The sequence below is a fragment of the Triticum dicoccoides genome, chromosome 5B (genome assembly GCF_002162155.2).
Source record: "Triticum dicoccoides isolate Atlit2015 ecotype Zavitan chromosome 5B, WEW_v2.0, whole genome shotgun sequence".
NCBI lineage: Eukaryota > Viridiplantae > Streptophyta > Magnoliopsida > Poales > Poaceae > Triticum > Triticum dicoccoides.
This window is the reverse complement of record NC_041389.1, coordinates 649880227-649896552: the sequence shown is the minus strand read 5'-3', so window position 1 is coordinate 649896552 and position 16326 is coordinate 649880227. Positions and strand designations below refer to the sequence as shown.

Genomic DNA, 16326 nt, shown 5'->3' with positions numbered 1-16326 from the left:
TTTCGTAAAGGTTCATAGGTTGTTCCGTAGATGTAAGATTTTTCACTTAATTAGGATCTTCCGGTGATGCTAGGAGACGTTTCGTCGACTATGAAGGCGTTTATGGTAACTTGGTTAATTTAAAGGACATGCCGGTTCAGCCCCTCGGAGGTGCTCATAGGAGAGCTTGTTCATAGGAATGAGCGTATATGCGTATGTATGAGCGTCTTCCTCTGTACCGTGTAGCACTTGGCCGGTAATCAAGGTGTTGGTTATGTGGGTGGATCAAACGAACGATGGAGCCAGGTAGAGACGTCCCCTGTACCTCAACCTCCTCCATCATATCATTCCGTCAACAACAGCATGATCGATCGATCGAGCACTGATAATGTGAGAGGGCACTGAAAGCGAGCGAGAGTTAACGCCATTCATGAATGTGCGCTGCCTGCTTGCTTGCTTGCTGTCGCTATGACCCCCGCACCACGTTGTTTGCATCGCTATTATGCTTGTGGACGGGAGCGGCTCCACGCATCCTCGTCGGCGTCGGCGTCGGCGTGGGAGATGAATGATGCATGGGCGATGGCCAGTCGACGGCGGCGTCATCACGGGCACGCGCGGCGGTGGGATTGGGACTGGGGTTATTGGAACGGCGTCGCCGTACGGGTGGTTCGTGGCTGGCGCGCCGAGGGGTCTGCATTACTCTCTACGCAGCAGAATGAAGTTTCACCGCGAAGAAGCGTGGATGAACCCGGCCGGTAAGTATGAACCCGCTTCGAAAAACACATTTGTAAATGCCCGAATTTTTTTGAACAAAAGTTGTGTGTGTACTTCTCCGCGTTCTATGTGTGCGCAGAGACTTTCGCGGAAAAACAAACTTTTTGTTTAGCCTGTGCATAACTGTGTCATATCTAGATGTGTCCTAGATAGACCCTTTTGCAAACATGTACGCTTGAAATTTTGTTGTGACATTTTAAAACGCATTTTAAATGCATTTTGAAAAGGCGAGCCTATATGTACCCGGGTGCAGCCGTGCAGGACGTGCCTTCTCTTCATCATCGATGTGCTGTGCATGGGCTGCTTAACTCTTCTCTCCTCTCCGGTGGCCCTAGGGCCATGGGGGCGCGGTGGATCTCGGCAAGGGCCGGCGGGAGGGCTCCGTTTTTAGTCGTTTCTTTCAGTTTTGCTAGGGTTTGTGTCCTGCTCAGGAAGACGAGACGGCGGCGGCTCCCTGAAGATGGAATAAAGGTCTCCCCGCCTAGTCCCCGTTCCGGCGGCGCGTATAGCACCGTTGTGGGCGTGTGGAGGTGTGTCTCGGGCGGATCTATCTTTAGTGGATTTGCTCGGATCTCGTCGTTGTTTGTCTACGTTCGCGTGTCTTCGGATTGGATCTTTCTGATCTACGTTATTCTTCATCTGCGGTAGTTGCTGTTCTGGTGCGCTGGTCCTACGGGGCCTTAGCACGACGACTTCCGGACTGTCTACTACAACAAGTTGTGCCCGACTCTGGCGATGGAGGGGCGATGACGGCGGCGCGCCTTCGGCTCGCTTCAGTGCTGGTAGTCGTCGCTAGGTGGTCTATGGATCTGGTTGTAATTTTTATTATTTCTGGTATTCATTGTACTGCCATGATTGAAGATGAATAGATCGGAAATTTTCTTGAAAAAAAAAACTCTTCCCGCTCGAGGCCAGACACGGCGGCCAGTAGGGGTTCTTTTCGCCTTCATTTCGCGGCACCACACTGCGATACGAGCGACGACGACGACGACGACGACGGATATACGGGCAATCACGCTCTTGTCTCTCCTTGACCGTCCCGTCTCGTCGCAGGCCTCGGCATCGCCATCTTAACTGAAAAGGATCGTAATTCATGGCCGACGTTAAGCAGGCAGCTGAGTATCTTATCAGAGCGCGACGGCACAAGCCCAACTGCTTCGTGTTCATCTTTTTGACGGGCAGGGAACTGATCGGCCACACAATCTTCTTTGTCGATTTTGTTCCGGTTACATCGATCCTTAACTTTGATGGGGCAGTTAACTGAACATGGACGATGCATACTCCATTTAGCTATTTTGTTGCGTGCGTGCCCATCAGCCCACGCAGTGTCAATGTGAACTGCGTCTGGCCTGTTCCAAAAGTTGAGGTGATGCACATGCTACGAGACCTGCGACCGGTGTCCCGTTTCAGTCACGAACAAGAGGAGAGGAATAAAATGGGCACGGGAAGAGTCGGCATCTGAAATTCATTCATGGGGAATCCGTGGTCCGTTCTCGCGCAACTTCCAAAACATTCAATAAAACCATAGGAGTGTTTCAATTTCAATTCGTTCATGAGGCGACCGTACACGATCGATCGGCATATCTAGCATTGAACTCCAGCTAGCTGGGGCGCCGTCGCCGTCAGACGCTTGTGCAACTGCGTGTGATGCAAGGCAGGGAGGAAGGAGAGAAGAAACAACAGGGCAAGTACATGTGCACTAAGGCCTGCCTGCTATGCACAACTGAACTGAACTGAACTGAACTCTGTTGTTTGACAGCCGAAACTGAAGAACAGTACAGCGCGTCCCAGTCGATCACGAGAGCTTGCTGCCTTGTATAGTTGAGTAGCTTGTGGATCGGAGGGAAATACGGTGCCAATGGGATTACTGCTGCAATTTCAACCCACCAGGCAAAGTGAGGGATCCCCAGCAGAAGTTCTTCACACATTGCAGAACAAAGGGAAATCAGAAAGGAGAATTTGGATGAGAAGTGCTATTTAGGTGCTCAAACCAATACATAAAATAAAAGGGCCTGGTGATGGTTACCAGAGGCAAATGGAAGGAAAAACTAGATGCAACTAATTTCACATAATCAAAAGTGCCAATCGAACTACCGCAAAAGTCCTAATCGAACTATCGGTTTCCATGAATTCCTTCATAATGGAAACGACAACCACTTAATTTGTACTCCCTCTATAAACTAATATAAAAGCGTTTAGATCAGTAAAGTAGTGATCTAAACGCTCTTATATTAGTTTACGGAGGGAGTAACAAACAGTGACCAAGTAACTCTACATGCAACCATCGGTGCAGCAGACAGGGTTGTGCCTACTGATTGATGCTGACCAGATGGTCTTGGAGTAACTACTCTTCCCTTCACCGCTTTGTAGATATGATAGCTCGGTACTTAGTTATTGGTGCCTGTGTGTACACTGTGCTTGCTGATTTAAGCCTAATTCATACGGCCTTGGAAAAACCAAGCTTACTTGTGTGTAAAAGATCACTAGGAACCTACAACTTGTTTTTTGAGGGGTACTAGGAACCTACAACTTGTTTTTTGAGGGGTACTAGGAACCTACAACTAATGTCCGTGTATAGTACCACTGTGCAAGAACATGCTTCAGATATTTAGATTGAGTACAGCTTCTTTACAAATATACAGCCAGAGAAGCAAAATGGAACCAATGTGTAAAAGCTTTACTACCCAAGTACTAAAAGAACAAGTAACAACAAAAATATATAACAACTCAGAAACCACGGATCACAGGCGCAAGTCTGCTGCTGCACGTAGCAGCTGATGTCTTCAGTAAAAGAAAGGGTGGGCGCAATGATCTTGCGGATTGCTTGCTGAGGGCAAAGAAAAGCTGCCGAGGATGAATTTGATGCTGCCCACTCTTAAAAGTTCAGCTCTGAGGGTGCAGGTTTGTGGTTGCTGTAGTTGTCGTAGTGTGTTTCAGTTTTTGTACCGTCAGGTTATCTGATGGTTTGAGATTCTTGGTCTGCAGATGCTAGAATTTTGGGTTCAGATGCCCTGGCACTAATTTTGTAATATCTGTTGCTGTAGCTCTTCGTGGAATGGTGGAAACCGTATCCGACATGTGGTCCATAACTATTTTGTGTTACCAGTTTCAGAAACAAAATTGGGGGAAACCCTTAATTCGGAAAAATAAAGAAACCACGGATCCCTACTAGGCCAACTTCCTCAAGATCACTTTTAAATTTTGATCTACAGCCAAAATGCTAATCAGTTTATTCGGTAATTCTTCTCATGAGAGTGTGACAGCACAAGCCCAACTGCTTTTGGTTCTATCATCTTTTCGACCGACCGACCACTCAATCTTCTTGTTGCTTCTGTTCCAGTTACAGCCTTAGTTTTTATGGGGCAGCTAACTGAACATGGATGATGCATATCCATTGAGTTATTTTGTTGCGTGCCCGTCAACCCACGCAGTGTTAATATTAACTGCTATACTACTGACCTCTGCCAAAAGTTGGGATGATACTACGGGACCTGTAATGAGTGTCCCGTTTCAATCACAAACAAGAGGAGAGGAATAAAATGGGCACGGGAAGAATCGGCATCTGAAATTCATTCATGGGGAAACTGTGGTCCGTTCTCGCGCAACTGCCAAAACATTCAATAAAACCATAGGAGTTTTTCGATTCCAATTCATTCATGAGGCGACCGTACGCGATCGAGCATTGAACTCTAGCTGGCTGGGGCACGGTCGCCATCAGACGCTTGCACAGCTGCGTCTGATGCAAGGCAGAGAGGAAGGAGAGAAGAAACAGCACGGCAGCACATGTACACTAAGCCTGCTATGCAAAACTGAACCCAACTTCGTTGTTTGACAATTTGACAGCCAAAACTGAAGAATCATACCGCGCGTTCCAGCCGATCACGAGACCTTGGCCGCATCGATGTTGCTCGACTTTGTAGCTTCGTAATTGAGTAGCTTCTCGGGCGGGAGGAAATACGACGAAGGCGATGCCAACACGATGCAGACTGCTGCTGCAATTCCAACCCACCAGGCAAGGTGAGGGATCCCCAGCAGCAGTTCATCAGACACTGCAGTGCAAGGGAAATCATAGAAAACGATATGGATGAGAACCACTATTTAGGTGCTCAAAGCAGTATACTGCATACAGAAGGGCCGGGCAGTGACAGCTATACTGTAAAAAAAGGACAGACCCAGTGCTACAAAATCCCACACCAGGTTGGGTCCATGGAAGGATCATACGACGCAAGCCTCACCCCTGCACAATGGAATGCAGAAGGCCGCGTCGAACCCATGACCTCTTGGCACAAAGTGACAGCTAAAGTGTGAATCAAACTATTTCAAAGGAAGCTCTGCGCACTATCTCTTCTTATAAATTCCTTCATAATGGCAACGACAACCACTTAATTTGTAACAAACAGCGACTAAGTGACCCTATATGCAACCATCGGTGCAGCAGACAGCGTTGCACCTACTTATCGATGTAATCCGATGGTTTGGATTAACTACGCTTCCCTTTACTGCTTTGCTGATATGATAGTTCACTGCTAGTTATTGATACCTGTGTACATTGTAGAGTAAAACCACTCTTCTTACTCATTTATGCTAATTAACATGTCCTTAGAGAAACCAAGCTTACTTGTATGTAAAAGTTCACCAGGAACCTACAAAAATGTCTGTGTACAGTACCACTGTGCCATAACATGCTTCAGATATTTTAGATTGAAGAGAGCTTCTTTACAAATACAGACACTGAAGCAAAATGGAACCAATATGTAAATAAAAGCTTTGGTATCACAATTCACAAGTGCTAAAAGAACAAGTAACTACAGAAATATATGATGACTCAGAAATCACAGATCAGAGGCAAGGCTGCTGCTGCAGGTAGCAGCTGATGTCTTCACTAAAAAGAAAGGGTGGGCGCAATGATCTCGCGGATTGCTGGCCGAGGGCTAAAAAAGCTGTCGAAGATGAATTTGATGCTGCCCACTGTTAAAAGTTCAGCTCCGAGGGTGCAAGTTTGCGGCTGCTGTAGTTTTTGTAGTGTGTTTCAGTTTCTATATCGTCAGGTTATCTGATGGTTGGAGATGCAGAAACTGGAACACACTATTTCAGATGCTAGAATTTTGGGTTCAGATGCCCTACTAGGCCAACTCTCACTTTTAAATTCTGATCTACCGCTTATGCTAATCAACAGTAACTTCTCAGCAGAATGTGACATCACAAGCCCAACTGCTTTGTGTTCAATTATCTTTTTGACGGGTAGAGAACTGATCGACCACATGATCTTCTTATCGCTTTTGTTCCAGCTACAGCCTTAATTTTGATGTGGCAGTTAACTGAACAAGGATGACACAGACCATTTGGTTATCTTGATGCGTGCCCATCAACCCGCACAGTGTGAACTACTACTGACCTCCGCCACAAGTTGAGGTGATGCAAGACCCGTAACCAGTGTCCTGTTTGAATCACAAGAACAGAATAAAATGGGCACGGGAAGAGTCAGCATCTGAAATTCATGGGGAACCTGTGGTCCATTTTCTGGAGTGGTGCAACCAGCAAAACATTCATTCAATAAAACCATAGTATTTCAATTAATTCATGAGGCAACCGTACAGGATCGAACGACATATCTAGCATTAAACACTAGGGCAACAACCATCAGATGCTTGTACAACTGCGTCTGGTGCAGGGCAAAAAGGAAGGGAAGAAGAAAGAAGACAATACATGTGCACTAGCCTGCTACCTACTATGCAAAACTGAACTGAACCGAACTTTCTAGTACGACAGACAAAGCTGAAGATTCATACAGCGTGTTCCGGTTGATCACGAGAGCTTGGCTGCATCGGCGTCGCTCGACTTTGCAGTTTCGTAGTTAAGTAGCTTGTGGATCGGGAGGAAATACGGTGCTAGTGATGCCAACACAAGGCAAATCACTGCTGCAATTCCAACCCACCAGGCAAAGCGAGGGATCCCCAGCAAAAGTTCATCACACACTGCAGAACAACGAAAATCAAAAAGAGCAATTTGGATGAGGAACGCTATTTAGGTGACTCAAAGCAGTACATCAAAGGACCAGGCAGTGACAACCAGAGGCAGTGAAAGGGAAAACTAGATGCAACTAATTCCACATAATCAAAATCGTGAATCAAACTATTTCAAAGGAAGCTCTATGCGCTATCTGTTTCTGTAAATTACTTCATATGGCACTGGCAACCTATTAATGTGTAACAAAAATCAACGACTAGGTACCTATATCAACCATTGGTGCACTAGACAGGGTTGTGCCTACTAATTGTTGCTAATCACATGGTCTTGGAGTAACCAAGCTTCACTTTCCTGCTTTGTGGATATGAAAGCTCACTACCTATAGTTATTGATGCCTGTGTGTACACTGTACAGTACCGCTGTGCCTACTCGTTTATGCTAATTCACATGGCCTTGGAAAAACCAAGCTTGTATGAAAAGGTTCACTAGGAACCAACAACTAATTAACATGCTTCAGATATTTTAGATGAGTATGACTCCTTTAGAAATACAGCCACAGAAGCAAAATGGAACCAACGTGTAAAAAGCTTCTGATTCCAAGTACTAAACGGACAAGTAACTAAAAAAATATCATAACTCAGAAAATCAAGGATCTCTAATAGGCCATATTTTTCACCCCAACTTTTGAATTACGATCTACAGCAAATGAATATCATTCTCCAATTGAGCTGTCATCTTACAGCAAAAGGGGACAACATTAGCTATTACTGAAGCAGACTTTTGTACAATTGTACTAATGTAATTCAGATGTAATAATATTCATCTAGTCAGGTAGTGCCAATGGGAACAAAATTTCTTATATTTGTGACAGGAAGACACAACAGAATGCTTTGCTCTTAAATGGGAACAGCAGACATTCATACTAAACTGAACTTACTAGAACAGCGCACAGTTCACAACAGAATGCTTTGCTCTTAAATAGGAACAGCAGACATTCATACTAAACTGAACTTACGAGAACAGCGCACAGTTCACAACAGAATTCTTCGCTCTTAAACGGGAACAACAGACATTCATACTAAACTGAACATACTAGAACAGCGTGTAGTTCGTTGTCATGCAATGTGCATAACGACATATAGATTGCATACAAAGAGAAAGCGAATAGCGAAAACAAAATTGAGGATCTGCTAGTATGTTTAGCCTGATAGGTTAGTAAATAACGTTCTAGTTTTCCTTGAAATGTTTACTTTAGGTAGGTGGCTTATGTTGATATCGTCTAAAAGTTCTGTCCGCAGATCATCTCCATTTAATACAACTTATCACACAAATCAGAATTTTAGGCTAACCACTACATGTTAGTGAGTTATATTTCGTCGTATGGAAGAATGTTCTACAAATTTCAAGACCTTTACTCCTTAGATAAACGGGAAATGATATCAAGCACTGATCAGTGAGCAACCAAGGTTTCAAATACTACATGATGATGCTCAAAGCAATGATTAATTTTATGGCATGGCAAAAAATGGACAAACAACAAACAAATACTAGAAGCAGTCTATCGGCTATTGGCTAATCAAGGAAAATTGAAATGTAAAGAGACAGCAATTACATCCTAGCATACCAATGTTGAACAGGGCAAGCTCTCTCTCCTTGACATTTGGCTTTGCAACCACACCCTCAGGCTCCACCGTGACAAGAACATAAACCTATATATCAATCACAAACAACCATTATAAATCATCCCATCAAAGGGCGCGCCACTCCGATTCTGCAGCCAAGCAACAATTGTAGCTAAAAAGAGTAACTGAATACCAACCGGCTTGGTGCTCTCAGCCTGGAAAATGATCTTCTCCGTGTTGAGCAGCCTCCTGTTCTTACTCCCCTGGTCCTCTGCAGCATCAGGATCGCTCACGAGCCGGATCGAGAAGCTGGACGGTATCTGCAAACCACAAGCAAAGCTCTTCAAGCACAAGAAGACGCAATGGGTTCACTGGTGAAACAAATGTTTTTTGTCTGAGATCGTACGGAGGCCGGATAGGAGATCTTGACTTCGTACCACGCGGGCGGCCGCAGCCCGGCGAGCCTGTAGACCCTCCGGCCGTGGCGGAGCGGCATCGTCTCGCCCACCAGCTCATCGCCGATGCTGAGGGCCCTCAACGGCTCCTCCGCCTCCAGGCTGCTGCGGGGGGAACGCACGGCGGAGCTGTTGGTGAACAGTACCAGAAAGAGGCGCGGACGGAGACAGGGGCATACCTGCTTGCGGAGGAGAGCAGGAGGATGACGATCAGGAGGACACGCTGCGGCGGCATGGCGACGAGAGCGGATGCGGCGGCGATGGCATCCGCGCGGGCTCCCTCCGGCGAAACGTCGACGGCGTCGGCGAAGCAGTTGCGAATGCCGCCGTGAGAGGTTAGATTTTTTTTGAGGGCTACCGTGAGAGGTTAGATGGGCCTACACACGATACGCATGGTGTGGGCCAATAGCGAGCCGGACGGCCTAACAATACATGGGCCTAACAGGCCATTTTGCTGGCCCGGTTAGCCCATCCGGACGACCCCATCCCGAAACCCTAGCGCCCAAACCCCAGCTACATAAGCCACTCCCTCCGCCCGCCGCCGCCTCCTCTAGCCTCCATCTCTCTCTCCCTCTCTCTCGCGCCTCCTCCTCCCCCCTGCAGGAAGCTCGTCGGGGTAAGCGCTCGTCCTGCCGCCGTTGCGAAGGCATTTGCTCCCGCTGCTCGGCCGGATCTGACCCTGGGTTTTGGTTTTGCGGCCGCAGATGTCGTCCGAGGCGGCGAAGGTGGTGGTGCCGGAGTCGGTGCTCCTCAAGAGGAAGCGGGAGGAGCTCTGGGCCGCCGAGAAGAAGACCAAGGCCGTCGAGGAGAAGAAGAAGTCCAGCGAGAACGTCAAGGTCATCTACGCCCGCGCCAAGCAGTACGCCGAGGAGTACGATGCCCAGGTCAGATCGCTGCTCCCGCTCCATCCCTTGCCGTCGCTTGCTTGTGCGTTCGTCGATAGATTTTATAGTGGGAGAAGATGTGCTTTGTCGGATCTGTCACTGCTTCGTTTCTTTGCGGTGGATTTTCAGATTGCACTCTGTGTGTTTTCTGCTAATACTAGATCGACATACACTTGCATAGATGTGCATGTTCGCTCTCGGTGATGCCTCAGTGACCTAGAATGCCCTTAGGTTCGTAGTTGTAGCAATTCTTTGTATGTTGATGTATGACCTAGGCCAGATTTGCATGTTTCTGCAGCAAAATGAAATCAAACCTGAACCAATTAAGGTGACTTAGGTGTTCTATTTTAGTGTGCTGAATATAACTGTTAGGTGTAAATTGCTGCAAGCTTCATTCAAATTTGACGCCCAGCTGTTCTCCTTGAAATGTTTCCTTCTGCTTGATTTGAGGCCCAACTGGTATATTTGAAATGTTTCCTTCTGCTTGACGGGACCATTAGTTGTGCTTCTAATAGCGTGTTCTGCCAATAGCTTAACTTTGGGAGATGTAGTTAATGCTTGTTTTGCTTGCAGGACAAGGAGTTGGTTCAGCTTAAGCGTGAGGCCCGGATGAAGGGTGGGTTCTATGTCAGTCCTGAGGCTAAGCTGCTGTTTGTTGTCAGAATCAGAGGGTAAGTCACACCACCTTGCCACTGTTTGTCCTGATGTGTATGTTGTGCTCATTTCTGGCTTAATTTGATGCTAATTTTGTCAAATGTCTGGCTACAGTATCAATGCCATGCACCCAAAGACCAAGAAGATCTTGCAGCTGTTGCGTTTGAGACAGGTGGGTTGGCCAATTTGTTGGTTCTTTCAAGTTTGAACTTGATTCATGCTTCCATCTCTTGTTTGAAATGATTTTTACTTGTGTTCATTGTGCCAATTGTTGTTCATTGTGCCAATTGTTTGATTGGTGTAGATATTCAATGGAGTGTTCCTGAAGGTTAACAAGGCCACCATCAACATGCTCCGCAGGGTCGAGCCATATGTTGCATATGGGTATGTTACATGTGTACATTTTTTTATCGTGTCGGTACATGATATGTGCCTTGCAACATTTAATGATTGAATTGCTGTATCATCAGCCAACTTGTCTTGTTTGAATAAATTCACAATGCCTACAATGCCTTTCTCTTAGAACTTTGACTAGATGTGTTTTTATCTGTTCCTGGAGCCTGGAACTTTGACACTTCATGAGTATAGTCTGAAACTTATACCCTTTATGAATCAACCCCTGCATTTGACAAATTGGTTAGCTTCAAAGCAAATTATATGTGCCATGAATGTTTCCACATCCTGGGGTCAACTAGTGAAACATATGCCAAGTGCTTCAAGAGTCTGATGTTCTGTTTGTATCTAAATGGATTGAATCACTATTTGTAGGTACCCGAACCTGAAGAGTGTGAGGGAGTTGATCTACAAAAGAGGTTATGGAAAGCTCAACAAGCAAAGGATTCCTCTGACCAACAACAAGGTCATCGAGGAGGTGAGCAGTCGGATTGCCCAACATGTGGCCTTTATTTTGCATCTCCAAATGCAACTCTGGCATGATTCTAACCATTACTTTGCTATCTTACTATCAGGGTCTTGGAAAGCACAACATCATCTGCATTGAGGACCTTGTCCACGAGATCCTGACCGTTGGCCCTCACTTCAAGGAGGCCAACAACTTCCTGTGGCCATTCAAGCTCAAGGCGCCGCTGGGAGGCCTCAAGAAGAAGAGGAACCACTACGTCGAGGGCGGTGACGCTGGCAACCGCGAGAACTACATCAACCAGCTCGTCAGGAGGATGAACTAGGTTGATCATCGATGATCCCCCTTGTATTCGGAAGATGTTTTGTTTGTTAAGCCTGCTTTACATTAGGAAGTGGATGGTGGATGCAGTTTTGATATTTCGGAACCATGATGCATGTTTGGAAGAATGTGACTATGTATGTGGAGGTTTTGAGACCGTGTTTAATGCCTCTTGCTGTGTTCCGCGAATACGTTTTTTATTGTTGTCAGCCTAGCACTTCATGTGGTGTAATTTTTTTCTTCTAACTTGTTAGTTCTGCGTAAAATTTTCTGTTGTTGGTCCGGAAATTCTGACTAAAACAAACAAACAACATCCCGGTTTGGATGAGCCGACGCAGACGGACTTGAGAAAGGAAAATGGGAGGAGCACATTCCCACTCAAATCATTCCCATTCGGACTAAAACAACCAAACGTCTGTCACACATTAACCATACGCCAAGGAGAGATTGATGATGAAGTACGTTCTGCCCTGGCAACGGCACATGTAAAGGTCAACGGTACACCGTCGAGTGGTTGAACTCCTCATCCCCTACTCAAATCCTCTTAAGAGCGAGAATGGTTCATCCTCTAGTATTAGAACAAATAGAGGCAATACCGCAACATGCCGATGAGCAGAAATGGATTAGGAGGTATGAGGAAACACATCCAACCTTGGTTTGACGAGGTGCCAACTAGGTCACCTCCTGCATCATGCAGGGATGGCATCAACTTGCTCGTGCCGAAGGTGGTCTGATCAATAGCGCCTTGTTGAGCCGTTGTGTCTCTAACCCCTGTGCCATGACAAGATCATTGTTGATGTTTGCTCCTATATCGACTCCCAGTTGTACCTGCTTTTGCAACTGCCCAGTGGCAACTTTGAAATAGTATAGAGGTTTGGTTGTCAATGAAATGCCAATGGGCTAAGAAAACTGAATGTTGGCGGTGACTCGCTGCAGTGCAATTTATTTTATTTTACAAATATTCTAAATAACTTAGACATACAATGAAGCCTGATTTACTAACGTGAATAATAACTTCCTTCAAACTAATCTATATATTTATTTCCTCTTTCATTCTTTTTTTGAAAAATTAGCTCTTGCCTGTAAGAGTCTTCAATGATCTATGGTTTTGTGATTCGTAGAGATTTATGTCCGCGTTGTTTGCAAGAGCAACAAACTAATGACCATACGTTTTGTTTATCTCAGTAGAAACACTAGCCAGTCAATAGCTACTATTCCCTCCGTAAACTAATATAAGAGCGTTTAGAATACTAAAATAGTGATCTAAACGCTCTTATATTAGTTTACAGAGGGAGTATATTATAGTAGCCAGCGAATTAATGTTTTGACCTTAAGCCAAGCATGGCACATCGAAAGAAGGCAAACAAAGTCCTAGTATGAAATTTTCTAGTATGTTCTGGCTTGGAAGTTGCCGTGGACATCAGTTTCGTAGTATGACGCGAGAATGCAAGATAGGTTAGCTGAGAGCACCGTTAATGACAAAGTACATCATTTCATTTGCTTAAACAACAATGACCCAAGATTAAGTGCACAAGTGCGATGAGTTTAGGAGCTTCATGAGGAAGCATATCCCATTATCCCCAGACGACTACAATTCGAGGACTGCAATGTATATGCGTGACAATGCTTTTTTCATAAAGGTAGTTTTCATGACACAAAACACACACCAGAGCAATACAAGTGAAAAAGTTCACAATTAGCCTCTATATCGCTAGAACGTACACAACCCAGGCAAGACTGGCTAGTCTACAACAAAAAGGAAAATAACACAGCCAACTCAATGTGATGGAAGTCCGATCTGAAGACGATCCATGTTTGGTAAATATCTCTTGGATGCACACTGCATATGCATACATTTCGCATAGGGAACTGCCAGGTGCTCCGGTCGGTGTAGAGTACACTAAAAACAGAGTCAGCGCTACATGAAAAGGCAATCTGCAATGGAGTTTTTTTTCTTTCTTTTGAAAAAGCCGATAATTTTTAAATAGTCAAAGGCACTAATACAGTGCTAGCGCCCCCACGAGGACAAGGGTTTTAAGCTTCATATTTTTTCAATTAATTGGGGCATCATAGTGGAGGAAAATCCGGTATATAGATCTGACTGAGAACTTCCGGTTCTTGTGAAGGTTCCACCGGAACTCATCAGAACTATGTCATTGTTGAACGTAGCCTATGCGTGATTAAGTCAATAGCCTTCAAGGAGGTGAGGTACTTAGGATTTGTTCAATCATGTTGTGTTTTCCACGCACACCGTGAAATAATCCTCCCAAAATCTCATTCAAAAATATATTCAAGACCACAAACATTCCTGAAGACCTTGAACATTTGATATAGGTAATGTGGGTGGAGAACAGGCTGTGCGGTCACACCATTTTTGAAGAGGCACGCACAAGGTCAGCAAGGATTCGATCTTCTCCAGTAAGGGCCGATTTGGCATATTGGCTGGACATAAATTCCGGATTTGGTGCAATATACATGGATCCCTCCTTGCTTCTCGGCTAAACCCGTTATTCCTCGGGGAAGATGCCTCCATCGGAGAGTCTTTGGGTTCATGGATGACAAACACGGCAGGGATATACCACTCCCGCACCAGGCTTTTCTTCCCCTCGATGTTGAAGCAATTTTTCGTACTCCGCGTCATAGCGACAACTTGAGGACCTCATGGCATGGGCACTAGAGCTAAACGGATATAATAGGTACCCAAACTTGAAGATCGTGAGGGATTTGATCTACAAGAGAGGCTATGGAAAGCTCAACAAGCAAAGGATTCCTCTAACCAATAACAAGGTCACTAAGGAGGTGAGCAGTCGATTGCCCAACATATGGCTCTTTACTTTGCATCTCCAAATGCAACTTTGGTGTGATTCTGACAATTTTGGTTGTCTAATAATTGTCAGGGTCTTGGAAAGCACAACATCATCTGCATTAAGAACCTTGTCCACAAGATCCTGACCGTTGGCCTTCACTTCAAGGAGGCCAACAACTTCCTGTGGCCATTCAAGCTGAAGGCGCCGCTGGGAGGCCTCAAGAAGAAGAGGAACCACTACGTCGAGGGCGGTGACGCCGGCAACCGCGAGAACTACATCAACCAGCTCGTCAGGAGGATGAACTAGGTTGATCATCGATGATCCCCCTTGTATTCGGAAGATGTTTTGTTTGTTAAGCCTGCTTTACATTAGGAAGTGGATGGTGGATGCAGTTTTGATATTTCGGAACCATGATGCATGTTTGGAAGAATGTGACTATGTATGTGGAGGTTTTGAGACCGTGTTTAATGCCTCTTGCTGTGTTCCGCGAATACGTTTCTTATTGTTGTCAGCCTAGCACTTCATGTGGTGTAATTTTTTTCTTCTAACTTGTTAGTTCTGCGTAAAATTTTCTGTTGTTGGTCCGGAAATTCTGACTAAAACAAACAAACAACATCCCGGTTTGGATGAGCCGACGCAGACGGACTTGAGAAAGGAAAATGGGAGGAGCACATTCCCACTCAAATCATTCCCATTCGGACTAAAACAACCAAACGCCTGTCACACATTAACCATACGCCAAGGAGAGATTGATGATGAAGTACGTTCTGCCCTGGCAACGGCACATGTAAAGGTCAACGGTACACCGTCGAGTGGTTGAACTCCTCATCCCCTACTCAAATCCTCTTAAGAGCGAGAATGGTTCATCCTCTAGTATTAGAACAACTAGAGGCAATACCGCAACATGCCGATGAGCACAAATGGATTAGGAGGTATGAGGAAACACATCCAACCTTGGTTTGACGAGGTGCCAACTAGGTCACCTCCTGCATCATGCAGGGATGGCATCAACTTGCTCGTGCCGAAGGTGGTCTGATCAATAGCGCCTTGTTGAGCCGTTGTGTCTCTAACCCCTGTGCCATGACAAGATCATTGTTGATGTTTGCTCCTATATCGACTCCCAGTTGTACCTGCTTTTGCAACTGCCCAGTGGCAACTTTGAAATAGTATAGAGGTTTGGTTGTCAATGAAATGCCAATGGGCTAAGAAAACTGAATGTTGGCGGTGACTCGCTGCAGTGCAATTTATTTTATTTTACAAATATTCTAAATAACTTAGACATACAATGAAGCCTGATTTACTAACGTGAATAATAACTTCCTTCAAACTAATCTATATATTTATTTCCTCTTTCATTCTTTTTTTGAAAAATTAGCTCTTGCCTGTAAGAGTCTTCAATGATCTATGGTTTTGTGATTCGTAGAGATTTATGTCCGCGTTGTTTGCAAGAGCAACAAACTAATGACCATACGTTTTGTTTATCTCAGTAGAAACACTAGCCAGTCAATAGCTACTATTCCCTCCGTAAACTAATATAAGAGCGTTTAGAATACTAAAATAGTGATCTAAACGCTCTTATATTAGTTTACAGAGGGAGTATATTATAGTAGCCAGCGAATTAATGTTTTGACCTTAAGCCAAGCATGGCACATCGAAAGAAGGCAAACAAAGTCCTAGTATGAAATTTTCTAGTATGTTCTGGCTTGGAAGTTGCCGTGGACATCAGTTTCGTAGTATGACGCGAGAATGCAAGATAGGTTAGCTGAGAGCACCGTTAATGACAAAGTACATCATTTCATTTGCTTAAACAACAATGACCCAAGATTAAGTGCACAAGTGCGATGAGTTTAGGAGCTTCATGAGGAAGCATATCCCATTATCCCCAGACGACTACAATTCGAGGACTGCAATGTATATGCGTGACAATGCTTTTTTCATAAAGGTAGTTTTCATGACACAAAACACACACCAGAGCAATACAAGTGAAAAAGTTCACAATTAGCC

The 16326-nt window shown here is 45.1% G+C and overlaps 3 protein-coding genes and 1 long non-coding RNA gene across 4 annotated transcripts; 2 read left to right on the top strand and 2 right to left on the bottom strand.

Moving 5' to 3' along the window:
- Positions 1-2272: 2272 nt before the first annotated feature.
- LOC119306501 lies at positions 2273-5135 on the bottom strand. The gene is made up of 3 exons (XR_005148969.1): positions 4926-5135; positions 4617-4802; positions 2273-2671 (listed from the first exon to the last, which is right to left on the bottom strand). It is a non-coding gene; the product is annotated as an uncharacterized LOC119306501 (long non-coding RNA).
- Positions 5136-6279: 1144 nt separating this feature from the next.
- LOC119310396 lies at positions 6280-9283 on the bottom strand. Its single transcript, XM_037586161.1, has 6 exons — positions 9241-9283; positions 8977-9151; positions 8749-8902; positions 8540-8662; positions 8345-8429; positions 6280-6728 (listed from the first exon to the last, which is right to left on the bottom strand). The coding sequence occupies exons 1-6, from the start codon at positions 9281-9283 to the stop codon at positions 6559-6561; spliced, it is 750 nt and encodes a 249-aa protein (XP_037442058.1). The 3' UTR covers positions 6280-6558.
- A 5-nt stretch (positions 9284-9288) lies between these two features.
- LOC119312325 (60S ribosomal protein L7-2-like) lies at positions 9289-11710 on the top strand. Its single transcript, XM_037588051.1, has 7 exons — positions 9289-9413; positions 9502-9681; positions 10255-10352; positions 10450-10507; positions 10640-10719; positions 11104-11206; positions 11304-11710. Exons 2-7 carry the CDS (start codon positions 9502-9504, stop codon positions 11517-11519), a joined length of 735 nt encoding a protein of 244 aa, XP_037443948.1. The 5' UTR covers positions 9289-9413; the 3' UTR covers positions 11520-11710.
- Positions 11711-14176: 2466 nt separating this feature from the next.
- On the top strand, positions 14177-14815 carry LOC119310395 (60S ribosomal protein L7-3-like). Its single transcript, XM_037586160.1, has 2 exons — positions 14177-14314; positions 14413-14815. The coding sequence occupies exons 1-2, from the start codon at positions 14177-14179 to the stop codon at positions 14626-14628; spliced, it is 354 nt and encodes a 117-aa protein (XP_037442057.1). The 3' UTR covers positions 14629-14815.
- The last annotated feature ends 1511 nt before the right edge of the window (positions 14816-16326 follow it).

Bases quoted from the DNA above. Each gene is read 5' to 3' on its own strand.
- LOC119310396 (XM_037586161.1), bottom strand. From the start codon at position 9,283: ATGGGGTCGTCCGGATGGGCTAACCGGGCCAGCAAAATGGCCT. The intron at 8,903-8,976 runs GTATGCCCCTGT...TTCCCCCCGCAG, and splicing joins CTGCTCTCCTCCGCAAGCAG to CAGCCTGGAGGCGGAGGAGC. The intron at 6,729-8,344 runs GTATGCTAGGAT...GTTGTTCTGCAG, and splicing joins GCTTGCCCTGTTCAACATTG to TGTGTGATGAACTTTTGCTG.
- LOC119312325 (XM_037588051.1), top strand. From the start codon at position 9,502: ATGTCGTCCGAGGCGGCGAAGGTGGTGGTGCCGGAGTCGGTGCTCCTC. The intron at 9,682-10,254 runs GTCAGATCGCTG...TTTTGCTTGCAG, and splicing joins CCGAGGAGTACGATGCCCAG to GACAAGGAGTTGGTTCAGCT. The intron at 10,508-10,639 runs GTGGGTTGGCCA...TGATTGGTGTAG, and splicing joins AGCTGTTGCGTTTGAGACAG to ATATTCAATGGAGTGTTCCT.
- LOC119310395 (XM_037586160.1), top strand. From the start codon at position 14,177: ATGGCATGGGCACTAGAGCTAAACGGATATAATAGGTACCCAAACTTG. The intron at 14,315-14,412 runs GTGAGCAGTCGA...AATAATTGTCAG, and splicing joins ATAACAAGGTCACTAAGGAG to GGTCTTGGAAAGCACAACAT.